This window comes from Nilaparvata lugens, chromosome 1 (genome assembly GCF_014356525.2).
Source record: "Nilaparvata lugens isolate BPH chromosome 1, ASM1435652v1, whole genome shotgun sequence".
In the NCBI taxonomy this organism is placed as follows: domain Eukaryota; kingdom Metazoa; phylum Arthropoda; class Insecta; order Hemiptera; family Delphacidae; genus Nilaparvata; species Nilaparvata lugens.
The window spans coordinates 19,528,254-19,550,800 of record NC_052504.1 but is presented as its reverse complement, the minus strand read 5'-3'; the positions used below and the strand labels follow the sequence as shown (position 1 = coordinate 19,550,800).

At 36.2% G+C, this 22,547-nt stretch overlaps 1 protein-coding gene across 2 annotated transcripts in view; it reads right to left on the bottom strand.

Moving 5' to 3' along the window:
* LOC111055279 (zinc finger protein castor homolog 1) overlaps positions 1-22,547 on the bottom strand; it is a 137,079-nt gene that overhangs the window by 25,160 nt on the left and 89,372 nt on the right. For both annotated transcript variants that reach the window (XM_039421153.1, XM_039421161.1), the window contains exons 3-4: positions 13,215-13,432; positions 6,985-7,165 (exon numbers count right to left, since the gene is read on the bottom strand). In XM_039421153.1, coding sequence (XP_039277087.1) covers positions 6,985-7,165; positions 13,215-13,432 — 399 coding nt within the window. The remainder of the gene's footprint in view (positions 1-6,984; positions 7,166-13,214; positions 13,433-22,547) is intronic.

Here is a 22,547-nt window from a genome sequence, read left to right as displayed (position 1 = left end):
ATACCGTTTTTAAATCGTATGAAACTCATCTTGATTAGAAAATAACCAATTGAAAAATGAAGCTGCAGCCAGCCCTACTCGCTGGCAATGAATCACGACCAGAGTAGGAATCTTGGCCCGTCCAGCCTCATCTCCCATGGCCGGCTTTTTCAACTGGCAATTGCTTTTTATTGCATAAACTCTTTGCCTAATAAATTTAGATTAGTACAAATGGTCCGACATACGAAGGGGGCCGGTTCCTACTGTATTTTGTATGTTTATTGAACAGAACAGATTGCTTCAAGTGGCTTGGAACTCGGACTGGGGCGGCGAGGGAGAGGGTCGATCTAGCGGCCATTTTTATTGTAGCCATAACGTGATCTACTCCCTTCACACGTCAATTTAATTCGTTCCTACCGTCAGACAAGTGAGACTACCATGTACGGGCGCTTATATCCGTAGTAGTCGGCTGGTTAAACAATACGAACATTCTAGAAAACTTATTACCGCTCGTTCATTCAACCTCCTCCCTCGTTCACTATGATTCATTCACCCATTCATTACACTATTCATTCCCAGTTCAACACTTGAAAGTGAAAGGAAATGATCAATGGAGAAGCTGAGCAGCTCTCATGATTGGGACGGACGACTTAAAAATTGAACTACTAGTGATGACAAATAAAATTCAATTTCAGATGGCCATTGAAAAAGGCAAATGTGTCATCTCTATCATCGTTCCCACTATCCTACTTCTCCCAGCAGTCATGATAAATAATTCAAAGACGAAATAATAGAAAAATGACAATAATCTTCGATTGCATTGAATATTAATACTGTACTTTCTTCTACCGTTAAAGTTGACAACCGTTCAAGAATTTTCTCCTTGAAGGTGAGATGAAATCTGGAAAAAAGTGACGAGTTGGTAGCCATCTAAATAGATTGTACGTTGGCAAGACGAAAAGGTTAAGTTAGAAACAGGTGTCAGCAGAATGCGATTGGTCTGTCAGGATGAGATACCTCCGCTTTCCACAGAACGTCAATTCTTTGAAGTTTTGAGACCGCGCCAGAGGGAGAAGCAATGCAGCCGAGTGGTGCCACGCTATTTTCTGATGAAGCGACCTCCTCCGAGAGCGGTGCGTATTTGAACTGTGACTCTTCGACGGGTCGGTGATGAGTCGTTGACCGCAATTGTAGTTGCTGAATTCGACAGCTAGCTGCAATGCATCGGCAACACTCCAATTCGTGTCAACCTGCTCACGATTAAGTGGAAAATCTATTCCCAATGACTAATTCGAAAGAAAAGTCTAATACAGAAGCATTACAGTGATCCTTCAACAAATGTCGTGGTGAGACCTTTTATGATGCATAAATATTGTGATGTATGTATAAGAATATTGATGAGCTTCACCAATTTTAGCATTATGATAGCTAATCAATGAAATAACTGTAATCCAATCAATGGAGTACCGTGTTAACGTTGGAAACTCCTAAGTTTGTGAGTTTTCATGTGAAATATATTTTTGTAGATTTTAATTGTTCAAATTGTTGATTGTTTTCTATGAAAAGGTTCTTTATTACTTGCGAGTTGATTACTATATTAATAGATTTTATTGGTGTACGCTCAAGAAACTTATTGTTGCCGAAAATTATAATTAAAATAGTTGAAATGAGAGTATGTTTGCTTATGAATACGATATATTTTATTACTGATAATAACGTGGAAATCTTTATAGTGGAGTATGAAACAGTTTTAGACAGAACAGAGTGTGTGGGATCAGCTTTTTCAGTAGTTTCTATGGAAATTTTTCAACGTATGGGGATCAGAAAACGTGGAATAATTTTAGGCAGCCACAAAATTGAACATAATACGCCTGTTCAAACTTTATTATTATTACTCATTTTTGCAGAACATGAGCTGGATACCGTAGCGAGGATTTTGTCTAAAACGCATACAACTTTATTATTTTTATAATTTAATGCTACGGAAAATGATAGCGGTGGAATCTGTTTCCTCCCAGTTATGACTGGAAATTACACCTCATAAAAGGTCGGTCGATTAGTCGGACGGCCGAAAACCTATCAAACGAGAAAAACACGCCAGAAACTGGGCGCTTTTCATAAAAATTCCTCTCCCAGGATGAGGAGTGGAATATTATATTAATGACGGCGATTGAAGAGAAGTGATTCAGTGCTGCCCGTTGCTGCCTGCTGCCTGCCATTAACATCCACCTCACCAACTTAACCTGCCAATCACTGTCTCACATCTCACAAATCGATTCTTTCCAATAAACCTCTCTCGCGTTTCAATCTCTAAGCTACGATGGATTTGACAACTTAATTCTTCAATCTAAATGTCGTGTGGAATCTGAAGAATTATTGTACGAATTCACTATTTCCAAGGTTGTATTTATTTGCGAACGTATATAGTTGAAATGCATTATACTTATTTCCCTGGCAATTCAATAGACGACCTTGTTAACTGAGAGAGAAGTCTATACTATATACTTCTTCAATGTCATCTAAAGAATGAGATTCTCTTTTTCTCTAAATGATAGAAATCTAATTGTTTTAACTCATGCAGGAAGACTGTTGAATTCGTACTCTATCAAAGTTTAAAGCCGAGAATTGCTTTGGAGCTCAACTAATGAAGTTGGATAGAACTCCACACTTGGGAGTAATTGTAAAAAATGTATGAAATAGCACCTGCCTAAAGACTTCTACGAGTGAGAAAGAAAAAAAATTGAAAAATAATCAGAAATGAGTTGTTTAATAGGGAGGTTATTCATTATTTAAACACGAAGTATCCGTGATCAAAACGATAATTTTTTTACAAATTTGAAGTTACTATTTCTTGCTTCAACAATAATTCCAGATATGTAGCTTCAACTGAATTAATATTCATGATATTCGCAGGAAACATGCTCTAACCGAGAGTAGGGAATTCCATTTAAACGGATTCAATGTTATTTATTGTTCTAGTTTATTGTTCATTTGTTCAGGGAAATCCGTGAGAAGCGTTCCAGGTGTAGCCTACGTTTCAGATGCCAGAGTGATATAAAAGGCTCGAACTGGTTATTAATAGGCGTTTACATCCAATAAATATCATAAATTCAATTTTACGATTCCTATTTCATATCGCGGAATAGGCTAAATAATCATTCACATCCATTTCCATAGCGTGAATATTTCTTGGAGAATTTTGAAATGTACCGCCAGTCTTTTTCAAGAAGTGATTTCATAATAAGCTTAGTAGTCTTAATATGCAAAACGACAGCGTATCTGGTGACCTCTAAATCCGACTTTTACTATATTGTATTTGCCTTGGGCTAAATTTCGACTTCAAATTGTTGACTCAACTATCATACAATGACCATATATTATAAAGTTCAAGCTCCAGACCTGGCGAATTGAATAAAATAAGTTGAAAGATTGTAGGAACGATAAGCGGTGAGTTAACTCTGGTGAATGACAATCAAACTCATAAACACTATCGATAGAGTTCAGTGGGCTTTTAGAGCGCTGTCCACGAATATTCCATTCAATAATATTAAAATTTAATTATAATATTCTCCAAATTTCATTGTAGAGGCATTATAATATCTTAAATCTTCCTCCAGTTTGCCTCTAATTAGTACTTATTGGTAAATAATCCGTTATCAGGAGTTTAATAAACAGAGGGAATCAATCTGTCATTTCAGATCGTCAGTACTTCTTTACATATTAAAGAACCTTTAAAGTTTTCACGTAGCATACCCAAACATAATGCTGGATAAAATCTTCAAATTTTGGTTAGCAGAAAGTTTATCTGTTTGGTTCTACTCTCAAGAGAAGATTCGTCATAATCTCTCTCGTCAAGTGGATCCAGAATATGGAATGTGTCTCATTTAGTAGAATTTGACATCTTTTATTAAGCATTAACCGACCAGTAATAAATCACATTCTAAGGACTGAAGATGAAAAAACACAGCTTCAAGTACAAGTAACTCGGGTGGAATAGGTGAGTTATAATATTCTCGAACGACTCCAAAAATAACATTTCAGGTTTATGGGACAGAAAAGCGTTTAATAGCTACTGCGCGGTATTCTTTAAACGCGGTTAAGCAGTATTAGAAGTCTATCGTGCGTTAAGCGTCGGCCCAAATTGTCCGGCTGACTACAGAAATAACGGACAATGCTGGCCAATAGAATGGAGTGAGTGAATCTCTGAACAGTGCATTCTAGTGCGGTGCATTTCTGCTGCTGTGCTGTCACAAGCAAACATCCAACTTCTTCAACACGATTGAAAAGTGGTGAAGGTTGCTGTTGAAAATAAATCAATCAATATTCAATCAAACTGATGTGAAATGAAAATTTGTCCCAGCAACTTCTCAATTATTATGAGTAGACTAATATTCACCTGTTCTATTAAAATTAAAATAAGTTGATGGAAAAAGGGTTGGGTTTAAATATGATCGAAAATCCTCCATAATACAATCTCCTTTGGATAACACATCTATTAAGACATCTGTAAGTGTTCAATGCTACGACGAACACATTCATAGCCTACTATAGTAGATATTATCTAAAGTATCCATGACACAATCGATCACATTATAATGAAACTATTGAAATTGGTTTTAAATCTACTTTAGAGTCAATATCTCGTGGAGAATCACACTAACTTGAGTGCTCATCATTATTATTTGAACATTTTACTTGATTCTGATGTTAAAATAACTAATAAAGATTTCGCGAGATGTTTAGTGTAACGATCCAGTTTAAAATATCGATCCATGGACAATAAAAATTCAACATATTCCAACTATAATCGAGAAACTATTGTTCTTATGCAATGAAGCATGATTTGAAAGCACTAAAATGCATCTTCTTATATCTTATAATTTTTCACTTCAAATGAGAAAGCATACATTATGAAAACTTTCAAGACTTTCAATCATTATTCGTCTACTTTCTAATACGCTTCAGATTTCAATTTCATGCAGCAATCAATTGAATGATTCCATTTATTTCTTATGTACAGCATTCTCTATCAAATTAAGCTCAGTGATCATTATTTTACTTTTATTGGGAAGAAAATAAGTAATTGGAAAAGTTAATGAAGGATTTATAGATTACAAATATTACTCTGTATCCAATTTAAAATGATAATTTATAGAACTTTTGTATGCAAATTTGGGAGCTTCATCAAATCAATTACATAGAGCTGATAGAGTTATAGCTTTTCATTTCAACAGATGGAAATGAGTGACGATGAAAACTCTATTAATTTCCAACGGGTTATAGGAAACAATTTTTTGACGTATATAAAAATAGGAATAATGATTTTTTAGGTAGGTTAATTGCAGATATTTGCCTATTCGTTAGAGAGCTAGAGCATACCAAGCAACATGCTCTCTCCCCCATATTATGATAATGTGAGAAACATTGTATCTGTGTATGATCACGGATACAGTCAAGTTCTTGTAATTTTAATTCGCATGATAAAATTAAGGGGTTCATAGTGTGTCAAAAAAGGTTCACATATAGAATAAAATAATGTTCACATATAAAAATAAAATAAATGATATCTTCAATTGATAGACGATTAAAGTGTGGACGATACTACGCATCGTAGAAGGGAGGTCCAAATGTTTTTTTCAATATCACGATATGAAGTGATATATTGCGAGATGAGGAGAAACAAAAATGAAGGAATTTCACGAATTGGGCAAAAGCTCACAAGTGGGTGAGACACAATGTACTGATTTATTGAAGATCCGGAATAAATGATAGCCGCAAGAAAATTCATTAGCGTTTGGAGCATGCAGAGACCATAATAATCATTATTGTCTAGACAATATTTTGTGGCTTGCAATGTAAATTCGTGGGGACCGGCGGTGAATAGTGAAATGTGAGCGCCTTTGCCCTGCTGCATAAACACACCAATCCTAATGACCACGACCTCTCATTATGAATATATATTTTCAAAAAATAATCGAATATCGATTTTAGACTGTTTAATACACTCGGCAACATGTTCGGCTTTTTAATGTTCGGCAAAGGAATAAAGGAAATAAGACGTCGAGGCGGACTCCTTAAACGACTTTTGAGCCTGGGGCTGATGTAGGGGTGGCACTCATGAGGGGGGGAGGGGGGTGTTGTGCCCTCGCCTACGCAACCGACTCGACGCAGCGCAATAAATAATATCGAGGTATTCTGTGAAAACGTTTCGGTGGGTTTTATTGTAAAAATATGAAAAACACGTTTTTGATTTCATTCGAAAAGAATATGTTGTGGCTCTCGCTCTTTTACACATTCATGATCGAGGCCTCTATTTTGTCTAATCGTGACCGAATGCCGCCCACGCTCCCCCCCTCCCCTGCGGCCACGTGGGTGGGAGAGAGAGAGCGAGCCAGTTAGCCACCCTCTCATGATAAGTACTTTTTAGTAAAACAAACAGCGCCTCGGGATTCAGTCAGATTTCGGCCGGCAAGCTTCGGTTCATCCACTGAAGATGAAGATGCTCGGTTGCCGAAACAATCAGCCTCCACACCTATTGATCACGTGTTTCAATGTACGTTGAACCTTATTTGAGAGGATATATTGCATCTCTCCAACCATAATTTGAAATTATGCTCAACGAAATCTGCTCTCTACTCTGAGACTTGACAAGCTTGTTACTTTCCAATCCTAGTTTCTGACATAAATATGACAGAGAGTACCTTTCAATGCAATTAAGCTTGTTGATGGAGAATATTTTGGCCAGTGTGATGCTATTGAACTGGGAACATTTGATCATTCATTTGCTTGAGGGATTTTTTCTGGTTCTCCAAATATGATCAATCATTGGTGCTAATCATAATGATTAGTAATAAATAACTTAACTGACTCACTCAACGACTACTCTGAATGACTTACTCATTCCTAGAACATAGTTGATCATACTTACTTGATAATGGCGTTATTCAACAATTTCTATCAGGTTTAAGTGGAAGATATAACATAAGTTATAAGAATGAAACATACCTTGCAGTTCGTTTGGTTGGGGTGCAGCATGGGCTGGAACAGGGTTAGGCGAGGGCGCGACTCCTCCACCGGCATTGCTGCCGCTATTGCTGCTGGCTGCCAGTGGCTTGCTGGAGGGCCGAGTCGGGTCTGGAAGCCCTGCCAGAGCGAAAATTGTCGCCATGTTCTGTGGAAGGCTCACCTGCAACAAAATCGGAAATAATTGTTACAATAACTTCAAAATAACAGCAGAATCTATAACGATGGTTCCTATGAGATGTCTCTTTCGACTGTCACTATTGCTATGGACTTATAGAGATGGTTATAAACTTTGTTGTATTTACTTTTGCTGTATTTCATACTGTAAATATATCACTATTCTCACTCTTTTTAGTTCAGGCAACTAAAACTCAAAAAAGGAATAGAGGAATAGATATGTTTGGAACATAAATTTCCACTTTGCAACTCCATTCGTCTATGATAATCATAATTGAAAACATTATCTATGATCGCATGTAATACGAAAAAGTAGTCACAGAAATACTTCTTCATAAAGCTGCGACAAGCGTCACCTGGGAGCTCTGTTGGAGTTCAACTTAAGTTCTACCATTAAAAATGAATAGCAGTAAGAGTAAAATACCATGATGAATCATATCAACCTACAGACTGAAGAGTTTTACAATAAAGGGGTATGATGGAATATGCAAAAGTTGAGGATTTTTCATGTGAAACAGTGGAGAAATTTAGACTCTTGTCCATTCTGAGAAAGGGTATCGAGGATAAAGCAAGAAGTTCTCTCTCATATTATTTTGATAATAAGTTTGGTAAGTGAAGTATGGTACTCTTAGTTATGTAATTTGAATGAAGTGATTAATAAGTGATTCTGAATCACTTAGGCATAAATTGTTCTTGGATGATTTTTTTATTCAAATTAATTAGACATCACTTAACGAATTACGTGGAAATTAGTTAATAAGTGTTGCACGACGATCATCATGTAAAAGAAAGCATCCAATTCGCACGTGATGCTGTCCGCAAGTGTCAAGTTCAATTGGCGTTTCAAAGACCGCGAGCAAACAATTAACTAGGACTTGATTTATATTCGCCGGCTGACTTTTATTCCAACAGATAAATTCACGCGGCAGGGCTGCTGCTAACACTGTCGACAGCAATATCGGTGAAAATAACTTATACATCGGTGTATACAGGTATGGAGACGTGAAAATAGCATAGCCTCTCAGATTCAGAAAAAACCATGAATCGCCGCAACTGTGTGCTTTTTAAATAACAGGCTCAGCGTAGGATATAGTCTGGGGGCAGTCGTAACTTGTTGCAAACGGGTTTCCGATGAAGCAATTTGTTCAGTGAGCAGGAATCTCTATGACAGTGTCAATTTAGTTAGTTCTGTCACTTTTCCAAAAAGTTTAATAGATGTTTAGGAATGAGAATGCTCTTATTGACAACATATGAGTGCAGTAATCAATTCCATCAATGTGATTGAAAAGAGTAGCCTAATATAATCACTAGATATTTCTGTCTACTGGAGATCTTGCTCTACCATTCCAGTTTTGTTTTCAAGTTTTCCAACTATAATACATACTGCAATAAAATTTACATTTTGTTTTAAAAATATTTTTTTAGTAGGATTATAATAGTTGACTGTTCAATAGACCAGTGAGAAACACCTTCCAGGAGAAGTATTTTGGAAGTATTGTCATCAATGTTGAAACATGTGGTGATAAAATAATTCAAAAAAGGGTGCTGAGATTTTTATTTCTATTTCTGTTTTGGAAGTACTCTTGAATTGAATTTGAAATTTGTGGATATAATTTCCGAAATAATAGAGATAATACGTACACTAAGAATAATTCCAATAATTCTCATACTTTAATAATTTGTAGCTTACAACAAATTCCAAATAATGAATGTATTCTTGGGGAGAGCTTGGAGTACAGCGCGTATTCTTCCAATCATTATAAGGCATTGAAAAATCAGTGTATTGGCTTTCCTAAACTTACGGTACACCATGTTCAACAATCAAACAGGTGTTTTTTTTTTGAGGAATCAATTGATCCTTTCAATAGAGGCTGTAGACCTATTATCAAACCAATGAACACCGGAATTGAGTTGAAAAACGATATTACCAGGAGATAGTTGAAAAAACCCATCGACAACAATGAATCATCAAAGTAACGGTCTCCTGAAAGATTCCATGTCGCGTAATGAGATATTTCAAGTGAACGATGCCCAGTGAACGATAATTGTGTTTTAATTGGAAAGTAAGAAGACTATGATATAACCGGTAGAAGGCAAAGGGGCAGAGGAACAGATGGCAAGGCTAGGACAGCGACATATGGGACATGCGCCCCGTTCATGTAATGCTTGGAAATTACGATTTATTCATCTCTTAGGCCAATATTTAGAGTAGTTTAATCTATTTTGAAAAGGCTAATCTTCCACTTTTCTCAACCCGTTCCTGTGCTTCAGTTTTAACCCACTTCTACAATACTCAGAGCTTGCCCCAGATAATTACGGTAAATCAATTCCAAATTATTACTATTTTAGTTGGTTGTTTTCTAGAGTAATACACTAACTACACAAATGATGGAGTTCTACTTAGTGGAAGAGTGCTGCATCTATTTAGTGTTCCATTTTCTGGTGTCCTAGTCCTTATTGGTTGAGTAGAAACATCTGCTGAATTCTAAATCAAAAAATAGGAAACTTCAAACTCATGGAAGACTTGAATAATTCCATGATTTGTGAGTCACTCAAAATTGAATTATTGGAGAATGACATGATTGATTATGAGTTCTGTTCGTTTTTTCATATCTTCAAATAATACGATTGGATTGGAAGAAAAACTAACATTCGAATTCTTTTAAAATATAGTTGAGCAGAAATAAAAAATGAAGACTAAAAGGATGCTTTAAAATGGTTTGAGGGATTACTAATTTCTCCCATATTGAAAATAATGGGAGCTTAAGAAATCCAGCACCTAGCTCTTGAAACAATCGTTGAACGAGGAAGTGCGATTATAGGCCAAGCCCAGGCCGGATAAATAGCCGCATGTGCGTTACCAAGTCACTGGTGCCAAAAAAGGTGTTATTAGGGATGCAGAAAATGTCCACCAGCAATCAAAATGGCCGCTTTGAATGAAAAAGAAAAAACTTTCGAAACAGGCTTCACTCGCCTTTATAGTAATTTCTATTGTGTGCAAATCAAAATGAGAAGGCACAAATACGCGGCGAATATGGGCGTAGTTAAGCGACAATGAGAGAGGCAAATTTCAGAATGAGCTCGCAGCTCAAATTGGCCGCGGCTAAGAGGTGAAGTGAATCTGAATTGTTCGATATTGCTGGATACTGAGCAACTTGAATGCTGCATCTAAATCAATTGTTTCGTACAAAGCATAACAATTGACCTTTATTTATGTACCCGGGAAACTTATCTGAGGCAATATGGGACAATATATCATTAAAACATATTGAAATAAATCTTGAATGAAAAAGACTAAAAAAAAAAATGAAATAAATCACGAGATTCCCACAAAGAATCAGATACTCAATGAATTTTACATGAATTATAGTGACCATCTTGAAAATTTCCGGTTGATCTAAAAACAGTTAGATGATAACTTCAATTTGAGAAGAATCAACGTCCTAGAAAGGAATACCTTCCTTGGGGCTACCTCCAAGGAACATTAATCGCTCACACAAGAATTGAGTTCTACGCTATCAAATATGCATATATGTTGAACAATCTGTCACAATTTAGATCAGTTGCATATAAAATAATAATATAATCAATAGGCTACTCCCATAAGTCTAGTCGTGGTTTATTATCAGATTCAGTACATTGTGATGATATTGTACTCAGTATGTTGAATAATCCTTTATAATTTCGTGATTCATGTGGAATGTAACAAAACAAAAACACATACTGCATCTTCTACTATTTGATTGTATGGAAAAATAATGATTATTGTCAAGGGAACATTATTTCTATGTTTCCAGGTTTGAGAATTCAATCAGTGACTATACAAACTGATTATCTTTGATGATGGTGAGAAAGCCTATTATTGAGTTGTTGGCAGAGGCGAATAGCCCGGATGTGGGGCTACCTGCTACCTGCTACCTCTGATGCTCTGCTGTCAGATCAGGTGAACCGACGGAAACTAGCCGGCTCCTCTTTTTTGGAAAAGTTGCGTTATTTTGAACGGCGTCCAACGACGCTTCTTTTTTCAAAAAAACATTCACGCTCAAGTTACGCTATTTCGACTCTGATGTGACACTGACAGCAGACAACAACGACACGTTTCCAAAAAACCAGAGCTTGTCGAATATCCAATCCAACTAGCCACGGAGGCTAACACACTACATTTACACGCACAACAGAGAGGTGATGCGTCAACGCAATGTGTCAGCTCTGTCTTTCTCTTTAGCTTTTGAAGTTATGAGCTAAGAGGAAGAGCTCTACCTGCTAAATTAGATTGAGAACTAAACTGGAATTGAAATATCTTTGAAAACAGACGAGTTTGTTAACCAAGTGGATTACTTATTTCAAGACGCACACGAGTACCTGGTTAATTTGAGGTATACTGATGGGAGAGTATGGATTTCTCAAAAAATATCCAGATATAGAAATGAGAATAATATTTAAGAAACAATGAATTAAAATGTATAGCATAATAGGTTTCCATAAACCTAATGAATAAGTTGAGATAAACATAAAAACTTGAAGGTAAAAATTTGAGAGCTGTATAAAGAAGAACTAATATTGTTGGAAATTGAGGATCCTTCTGTCAACGTGGATTCGGTTTATGTAGAGTGAAAAGTAAACTGCAGCTTGTAAAACATCTTTAACTCGGTGAGAAGTACAAAAGAACTCATTAGTGTTACGTGTAGTGATGTTTACATGTGTTTTGAAACACATGTGACTTATATGATTATTTTTATTGTTCGTAAAATTATATAGCAGCTGAATAGGTGTAAAATTAAAAAGCTTCAAATAATGATCTGATGTGGTAATATGGGTTTAGCGGTGAATTGATTGTTGTACTACAATTTTCTGATTTCAATATTCACAGCATTTTCAGTGTTCTATATTCCTTCATGCTCACAATGACTTTCCACTCTACGATTTTCAAAATTTGTTCCAGTGGGATCACTGCGTTTGACTAGGAAATAGTTTAAAATAAGCTGCTGCACGATGAAAAATCCAGTCCGATGAGTTGATTCTCGTAATTTTACTTAGGAATCCAGATCCCAGATTCAAAATGAAGATTCATCAAGGACTTTCGAGTTTGCTGAGAATGAAAAGGCTGAAAGTAATAAAGATATTCCCACCTGGAACAGCCAAAAGTTTGAAGGAAACGCTAATAAAAATCACTCTCCCCAGAAAAGGATTAGAGGCATTCAGAGAATGAAAACATGGCAGTTGCGAAAGTAGTGAATAATTTAAAACGCTGTAATTGGCGATTATTTCTCGCTCAAGGCTTGCTGCGTTCTGGAAAGAAGGCTGACTTCCAGCTTAAATCGTATTGTGGTTCGTGTTCTTCATTTCATTAATAATTCCTTAGTTGGCAACTGATAAAGCTTTGAGTCATTTAAATTTTAGAAACGAGAGAAGTTCTTAATGTACAGATTGCATGTCGTCAATCCTTAGACAAACTACACTCGCCCCCTCCATCATCTATCGCCCTCTCGCTCACGTGATGTTTCCATTCCTCTCACACTGACTGCTCCAAGCTGATCACATGGGACACACATTTTCCAGTTGGTAGTTTTCAAAAGACGACAGTTGTCTAATCCTTATTCAAGGCAATCATACTGATACAGGTGTAATTAAGCAATTAGACATAAGAATATTGGAGGACTATGAATTAAATAGCATCCACCATGTACAAAAAAATTACAAACGACATAATAAGTCTAACTTCCTCCAAAATTGAAAAGGCACAAGGTGAAAGAAGCACACAGGTTTTTGGAAATAATTCATTTCCTATCTATAAGTACTTTATTTTAAGAATATTGTTATATCTGCTAATGCTATAGAAGTTTGTTTCTCCATCAACAATCACGGGTTCATATTCTTCAAATTACAGAATAACTTTTATGGAGTATGAGACCACAAGAAAATATATCAGTCAAAAAAATATCAAAATATTCTAACATAAAAGAAAAAAATAAATATCTAATACTTAATATTATAATTGAGTACACTTATACCCTCTTCGATTATAAGAAGCTTACCCTAGAATTAGGTAGCAGTGGGGCACTGGAAGCAAACTTGGCAGCCACGGAGTCGAGACCCGGAATTTTGGGTCTGGGCAGACTGAGCGGAAGCGGACTAGAGCTGGCCTTGCCGTGAGGGGAGAGGGGTGTCCGGGGGGGCGTCGGCGGTTGTGACCCCGGGCTGTGGGGCCCTCGCAGCGCCAGCGCTCTCGCTGACAACGATTCCAGGATCTTCCCTGCGAACATACAATAACGCAAATTTAAATCACTTATTCAAACATAATGGTTTTGCATTCATCATATTTTCCAAATCAAGTTCACTTCTTATATTATTAAAATGTTTTGATTTGACATTCAGCATGTTTCCAATTCAGTATCACTTCTTCAATGAATGAGTAATATAATTATTAATTGATTAAATCGTATATTTTTTTTAGTTATAGAATAGGTCTATACATCTGAGTTCAAGTGATGTGACATTTCAATGGAAATCAGATAAGCTACATAAAACGTCATCATACAATATTCAACCAAGATTCTGTCAATATTAGAAGAATATTATCATGATTATTTAAGATTTCTCCAAATATTGAAAAAAATTCGTAAATATTTCAATTCAAATGTGGATTTTTTATTATTTAAGAAATCATTATAAATGAAAATGCTATTTATTGTTATTTTCAATAGTATTTCTCATAGCATCTGATATGGCAATGTATTGGGAGAGATTTATATTTTTCTTGGGTTGAAGAAATCTTTCTTGTTCAATACTTTTGAATAGCGTTCATCGAGGGTTAAAATGTTTCACAGCTATCCATTTGTGTAGATTTAAACGAATAACTACAAAGAATAACAATAAGGGAGCTCGATGATGGCCAATTTAGATAGTGTCAGAGTGAATTGGATGCTGCAAAAATTGGAAGATCAGTTAGAGGCGCTGACAGGCGAAATGTGAGGGGTGAGGGATGCCAGGGAGGACCTGCCACTACCTGCACAAGTCCTGGGTTTTTGCGTTTAGGGAAATACGATCGCGGAAAAAAACAACCATTTATATGGCTTTTAACCTGCGTTTTTTAGCGAAAAATGGGGATATCAAGTAGAGCTGGGGTTAAGCCGTGCGTGCACGTTTCCAAAATAACAAAAAAGTCGACTGACAAAGAACTGTCGATGTGGGGACGAACTCTTTCACACACTTATTGAGAGAATTCCGCCGCAAATAATGTTGCCGTTTTTTCGAGTCCGACCCCCGCGAGGGGGAAGCACAAAGCACCCTCCCCTCTTGAGCGTGGAGGGAAGCCTCGCTTTTCGGCAAAAAGACGACATCCGACCGGAACGAACAATGCGACGCAAAACGATTTCTGGGGTGAGCCGAGAGGTTAAACTGACTCAAATGAGATCATTATCTTTGTTACACTTTCACGGCTGTTTGAGCTTCAATGCACCAGATATTGATACTAGGGGAGACGTCACACTGCCTAAGTAAGCAAACGCGTCACAACCTCAGACGACGACGCCATGTGAAAGTACGTTGAGTTCACACTACTTGAAGCCACCGCTTCAGCTTCACTTCTGCGTCTATCTTCCTTCTATTTCTCTCCTTTTAATCCTTATTTTACTCAACATTTTCTCATGAAACTCTACAAACAAAATAAGTTTAGATGCCGTAAAAAATTTCAAGCAGTTGAGTGATGTGCCACTCTCCTACTTCAAAATCCTTCGTGATATATCAGGGTGGACCCTGATATCGGGTGATTGGGTGGAAGTATTTACGATAAAATATTCTCTGTATAATAGCTTCCAGTTCAAAATGGTCCGATAAAACATATAAAATGTAGTACTAGATCCATAGAGGCATCATACTAAAAGTAATCAAAATAATCTTAGTCTAGTAAGATTTTCTTATTCCCAATGTTTGTAATTGATACAAACATCGACATTCACAACTTTTGATAAAAAAATTTTTTAGTTCTGAAAATTATGTATTATTATTCATGTATATAAATGTAACTGTATGGCATTACATGTATCATGCCACTAAGTATGGCTCTATAGAGCACCACTTATTGGTTTTACACTTGTTGAAGGAATGCAGATGATGAAAACACTGGGATGTTGTCAGAAACATCACCAATCTATTGTAAAATTACATATCACAACATCAGTATCTGAAGATTATTTTATGTTTGAGCGTGACAATGTGAGAACGTTGTCACCATTGCTTGTTTGCAAGGCGAGAGAAAGCAGCGGGTGATACATGGGATTGGGTAGATGATAGTGAGTTCACCTTCCAAAAAATTATCTAGAATAATGACTGGCGAGGAGGCAACTATTCACTATTCGCCAGCTAACCTCATTAAAGATGTCATAATTGTAAGGAAATGTCTTAAAGAATATCTTTCGTGACAAATTACTGGAGTCTAGCCTTGCCTTGCCGTAATGAACTGAACTCGGTAAAAGAGGGAAAGAAGGGATTATTACTGGCAGCTGAGAGGTGAATTTTTTCAGTGTGGAAACAGGCGTCCAGGGCATTAGTCTTGCACGTCTAGGCTATTTATGTAACCTTTATACGGCTTCCACTTCTTTCCCCGATTCTGATTTCTATTCCAATTATTATCGTGCACACAAGATTTGTTGAAAAGGCAAGGGTGTGGGGAGGGGGGAGGAGAAGAGGCTGCAAGCTGGGAGCCCATTGTAGAGCATACACCTACTTCTTCCTTTGTGCCTTCCCCGACTTTAAAAATGCAATAGGCTCCGCTCCATTTCGGTTTTCGCGCTTCAAAAGCGTGTATAAATTTTTTGGCATTAGTGGAAATTCCTTAACGTAACCCCAATGTATCGGGGCTCCGCGGTGATGGACGATATTTTTTCCACGTGAGAGCCACAGAAAGCGAGAAAAAACTGTTTTCAACAAAATAGAGAATCGTTCTCTAAACTTTTAATAATGAAACGCGGCAGCAGGCAGACGATTGTGCTCGTGTGAAATTAAAACGAATGTGTTATGGTCAAAATTCTGTTGCTTATAAATTAGGGAGCGGACAGAGCGTATTCAAAAAGAGAGTAAACAGATGAAAAATGTCGACTTCTGGTTGGATGCCAATCTGTTTTAATACAAGCGGTAAAAATCTAACAGAATATTTTCGGGCGATAGGACCACTTTGGTCATCGCATTTTTTTGTCAAAGCCATGAAATGGACTCTTTTCCCACAAATAGCTAACTTGATTTATTCCATCGAATAACAACATAATTTCGGACAAAATTTGATTCAAATAGATAGAGCCATCAAAATAATTCAACGCTTGGAATCTTACCTCCTTGGATTAATTCCTGATTGGATCGCGAGATTTAAAACCGGAATATATAGCGTCCAAGGAAAATATGGAGAAATGGATATTTTATAATGGAGTATAGTGAATGAGGGGTTGACAGGAATATTTTAAATTCCCAGGAATTGAAAAATGTCATTGATAGACCTCTAGGTGATGATGATGATTGATGAAGCCACTGACACAGCCCCATTCACAAGCCATCATTCAACAACGGTACTTATGCATATCCAATAATGCATACGATCGCTTAGCTGAATACGACTCCTCGCACAAGATCTCAATAAGGAATCTTTTTTTGCATTCATATATCTTTTTTATTGATTGAAAAAGTCAGAACTGATGAAATATACCGTCTATTAAGTTGAGAGTCTTCGTTGAGAGGGTCAGTCCCCTTATAGAAAGGAGGGTTCGGCTTTCTCATGCTAATGCACAAGACACGTGGTCAGTCCACGCTTCATCTTCGAGTATTTTGCCTATTTCGCCGCTTTTCCTTGAAAAAAGTTATTTTCGAATTCGTTCTCAGCTTCTTCCTACCTTTCCAATTCACATTACCCTCAATCCCATTCCAGAAAGAAGGGAGATCCGCGTCAAGCGGAACCCAAATACTAATAAGGTTTTAGTTTTTTTTGCTGAACGGTTGACGACAAAGAAAGTGAGAATACCTACTTGATATTACCTATTCATAGGAGGTTAATACGTCTAATATATTATAATTTCGGATGTGGCGGTTTCAAATCTGGAGGGTTAGAAAGGACTTAGAATTTTTGTATCCCTTCTTAGGAGTATCCACACTAAAAAAAATATTTACATCCCCGTATGATTCTACTGATTCATACTAAAGTTATACCATCTTATTAAAAATTTTGTTAAATTGGAACTGGAGTAGATTTAGATGTATGTAAGCTTAGGATTAGTCTTATAATATGATTTCCTTGGCCAGTTTTAATCTTTCCAAGTATAAGATTTGATTTAAGTACTTTCGAATATTATTTACTTTTGATACATTTTCATTTAGATTCTCTTAAAGTTTGAATAAATTCAATAACCAATATTCATTCATTTACCGTGCATTTGTCTATTTAAAGAAAATATAGACGAACCTCAAGAATACAATGTAGCAGGTAAAGCAGAAAAAAGGACTCGAAAAACAGAAAAAAATAATTGATTTTCATGGAAAACGATTATAAGGTGGAGCCCTTCAAGAGTACACTACTCCTTTCAAAATATTAGTGACAAAGATAACATTTTCAGTTGTATATAAGAAATGAATTAAAAATGAAGAATATGAAGAATGTGGTGATGAGAGGATAGTTGTTCTATGAGGTTGAGGATGATTGTGACAGCGATGAGGAGGAACTGGTCTGATGTGAACAGCTGTGGACTGTGTAGTGGAGAGGGTTGGGTGGGTGACTGGACAGAATTCACTTCTCAACTTTGAGAAAACAAGGCTTGACTCATTTTTATTTGATGAGCGTCAATTCAAACTGTAATAACGCTGAAATGTTTATTCGTCTGGAAGAAATAAACGGAATGGATACTAAAAGTCTTTAGAATAAATTAAGGCGTCGTTCAATAGTCCTGATGTTTACTCAATTCCCAAGCACGGCTGGTTTTGAGGCTAGCCCGTTTACCTGCCGTCTTTTTTTAATGCTTCCAGCTTGCACAACGTTTTTCGGAAGCTGGTCTCAAGTGACGGCCATTATATTGCCTCTACCTTCCAGAAATTCAACGATTTATGCTTTTGTGTTCACCTATTATTACACCTAGACCTTCTCTCACAACTCTTGTTTTCATCCTACAGTTTTTTCTATTGTCTCTGGCTCTTTTTCACAGTTTATTCTGTGATAAATGACTTATTTTCGTGGAACAAATTCCCGTTTTGAGATAGCAATAACCTCTTGTTGATAGATTTAAATATATGGATAGATAAATAATCATCGCCTTTACAATAAAATTCTGATAGCTCCAGGTTGAATTCTATAAACATTAAGTACATCTCTAACCCGTAAATGATATCAATTGAAAGAAATAAAGTTTGTTACAATGTCAAATTTTTGATATCAGCGATGCAGAGTTTTGCCACGCAAACTTTGCCAATCTCGCGTGGCAACGAATCAAGTAATTTTGTTGAGTGATTTACGATTGCGATTCAACATCATAGCATGGGCCTTTATACAACAATCACATAGGAAAAGTACACATAATGAATATTGTATTTTTAATTCATATATTTTATGTGGTTGCTCCGGCTATAACGTACACAATAAGAATCTTGATTCTCCTCACATATCATGGAACAGTACTATGATAATCATTCGATCACTCCAATGATTTAAAATATTTTTCTCTTATTGCAAAGATTGTGAGAAGTCAGGCATTTTCCATTGTACAGGATAAATAAAAATACATTTTGTATCCGTGATAGAGTGATAATCAGCTAATTGCTTTTAGAGAAGGACGCAAGTATCTCATCAAAGGGATGAAGAGCCGAATAGAATAGATCGGTACGAGGTCATTGGAAGCAGCTTTGTAGAAGCAAAATGGAAATGAAAAGAACAGCGCAGAAGGCAGAAGTTTTGAGGATAGGATCAAGCAGTTGGGTCGTAGCTCGCTCCCGAACACTCAATAAATAATGACCAGTCATGATTGCGAGTGCCGCGGGCGAAAAGTATTCGTGAACAGCGTGGATGAAGAGAGGGAGAATCAACTCGCCAAATACTCCCCATCTTTCTCGCTCTTTCTAAATCTAGGTACCTTCAAGCTCTCATCTTGCTGTTCATTTTGTGAGTTAAGTACTAAGTTAAATCCAGCCCGATAAGGACTTCCAATATGGCTTCCCAAATGAAAGTATATCTCAGGTTAATCACTTCCGTTTAACTATATTCTTATCACTCCTAATACCCAATCGTCAATCACGTACTTACACGCATGCGCACGCTCGCACAAAATCGGGCCCTGCTCGTCGTCTTTGAAACGTCGTGATACCTGGAAGCTACACACCACACCGTCCATCGCCCATTCATAAACTAACCACCACTACACCACACACAACCACAACTCAACCAACCCTTCTTCCACTCTTGTTCTTACTTCTCTGAAAATGATTAAGTTTACCATATTTCTTCTCCCCTTACAATTTTCTCCTCTCTCTCTTTCTTGGCTCCATCTCATCTACTACATTGACTTCTCTTCTTCATCGACACATTCATTTATCATTCTCCAATGACATTGATCAGCTTCTAATTTCATAGAAGCTTCCATAGAGTTTGATACAGAAATCACTTAATAATACTATAAGTAATATTGAATTGATCAATGAATATTGAAGAAATTTATAGAAATGTAAAACTATTAGCTATTACGATGGTGAGTTGAAACACCATCTTTGAACATTTATCAGCTTCTAATTTCATGGAAGCTTCCATAGAGTTTGATATAGAAATCACTTAATAGTACTAAAAGTAATATTGAATTGATCAATGAATAACAAAGAAATTAATTGGGATGTAGGACTATTAGCTATTATGATAGTGAGTTTTTGATAAAATCAATTCGTCACATTATCCTAATTACCAGAGTAGAACATTTCGTCCTTAAATCAAATCATCAAATCAAATCATCGTTTATTGCTATAAAATATACAATATGTTGAGACAATTGTCATTATTAATTAAAAGATGTAAAAACAAGTTGAAGAACTTATAACATACTACAATGCTCATAACTTACTATGAAATTCAGTCAATTGACTAGAATTGAAATTGGATTAGGAAGACAGTTGCTGTTGAAGTTTAAAATTCAACATATCACACATCATCAAATCCAATCGAATCGGTGCCAAGAGACGCAGACAGAGACAGAAACGTTGTTTATTGTTGAACACTTCCAATTTCCCGTAAACTAAATCCAGCAAACCTGCTGGCTCGTATGAATGACATGACTATTCAATTGACTGCATCAGCTAATGTTCTCAATTTCCGCGACGCATTTGATCGTTTCGACATTCTATAACAGAACCACTGCAGAATTGGATTTCTGTTTATTGCGGAGAGGGTAGACGAACTCCACAGTACAGTTTTGTGCTAACTCTCCCACACTCCCATCATTTTTCAGATAAAATGTGAAAATTTTGAATATTAAGTTGGTATGAAAACCAACCAGTGAAAGTAAGTTGGTATGAAAACCAGTTGGTATGAATGGAATTGGTTATGATATTATTAAAGTTTCAGAAAGATCTGATAATTTGTGTTGAATCCATACAAGTTATTATATTCTGTATTTTGTCTTCAATGCGGAATCTTGTTCATGCTTTTGGGATGAACCTATCACAATGATAGGTCTATAATGTAACACATTATTCATTTATAAATGTTATATTCATTTATCACACTTTTCATTTTACCTATCCAGTAATTTCATAGTTTCTATTGAATCTCTGAAAATTTAACGAGGAAGAGAAAGGGTTCTAGAGAGTTATCAATACAGTATTTTAATCCCATGAAAAACTAATTAAATGGAATTATAAATGAAAGTTCAGCTAGAATACAGCTAGAAATTAGTATGATATTAGTTGTGGAAGATGGAAACATGTGACAGGACGTCAGAAAAAGGAGGAAAAGAATTCAAAACCCAATGAATTCTAATAAAAAGTAGCCTAAGTTCAGAATTTAGTTTCGTCGAAGAAGTTTGTGGAAAAAGTTGGCTGTGCAGACAAAACATTTTCTAGTAAATATGTCTTCATAAGGATTGTAAGGCACATATTAATATTTATAGATTTAAATTAGAATTCCATCAGTTCTTCGTCCCACTCCATCGTTCTCACTTGGGAATAAAATATAAATATATCTATATAATGTTATGTATGAATAAAACATCGGTTGAGTTTGCACCGAAGATGGAATTCTTTCAACGGTGAAAATCGTGATGAGGCCGATACACCAGAAAATGGGCTGAGAGATGGTATCTTGATGGTATCCGCTATCAGATGGGACAGAATAGAGAAAACGACCTGTGAAATGCGAAAGGCTCAGATGCGTGCTTTATTATAACTCCAGGAGGGAGATAAATTTCAAACTACATGCAACTTATTGCAACTTTTCATGGTCAGAGAAATAGACCTACCTTCGTACGGTCTCGCATAAAAGTCAAAATCCGGGATCGAAATTATTTACACCTCGTGATAATGGCCGCAGCCTACAACATACATCATGGCTGCGAGCAGATCACAAATACATTCTGCCAAGAAAGTGCGGAAGTAAAGGTTTTACTAGGTGCTCTCATGGTACGTGACAAACTATCCAATCAAAGAAGCTTTCTGCTTTTCATGAAAAAGGAAAACTCTTCCCCTCACCAAACTCTACATTATTCTGATTTTAATGTGAAAACGAAAAAATAACAAGGATAGGGAGAATAGAGATAACCCGAACGGAAACAGTAGACATAAAATGCAATAATATTTTATAGCCTAATATATCACGAGTTTTGATACTTTTCGCTTATATACTGTACAATGCTGTGTATTTTAACGTGAATTTATTATTTTTGGATTTCATTCCCCATGCGTTATACTAACAACACAAGAAGTATACGTATATATACCACGAGGCAGACAGTTATAGAGTGAAAAGACATGGCGACGTAGAACAAACATTAAAACTGCATAAACAACCCTCTCAACAACTAGAATAGGAAATTGATTCAAATTTTAACTGGATGTCATGATGTCATGGAAAGTAATCATTATTTGAAGTCACGTAAGGCTCATATTTTATTCAAAAGAAATAATATCTTCAAAAAATAATTTATGTTCTTGAAATATGTGAATTCCTTGTGGACTTCGAATATGGAACTTTTGTGTTGCTTATTATAATTATTATTATGTACGGAAACTCAACTTTCTCTTACCTTTTAAAACATCACTCACATATACAGTTTATAATGTATATTGAACAAGAAGCCTGAGTTAATATTATAAAGATACTGCATTTTTACTTTCCGTGCCCTACTACCATAGGTAAAAAAAAG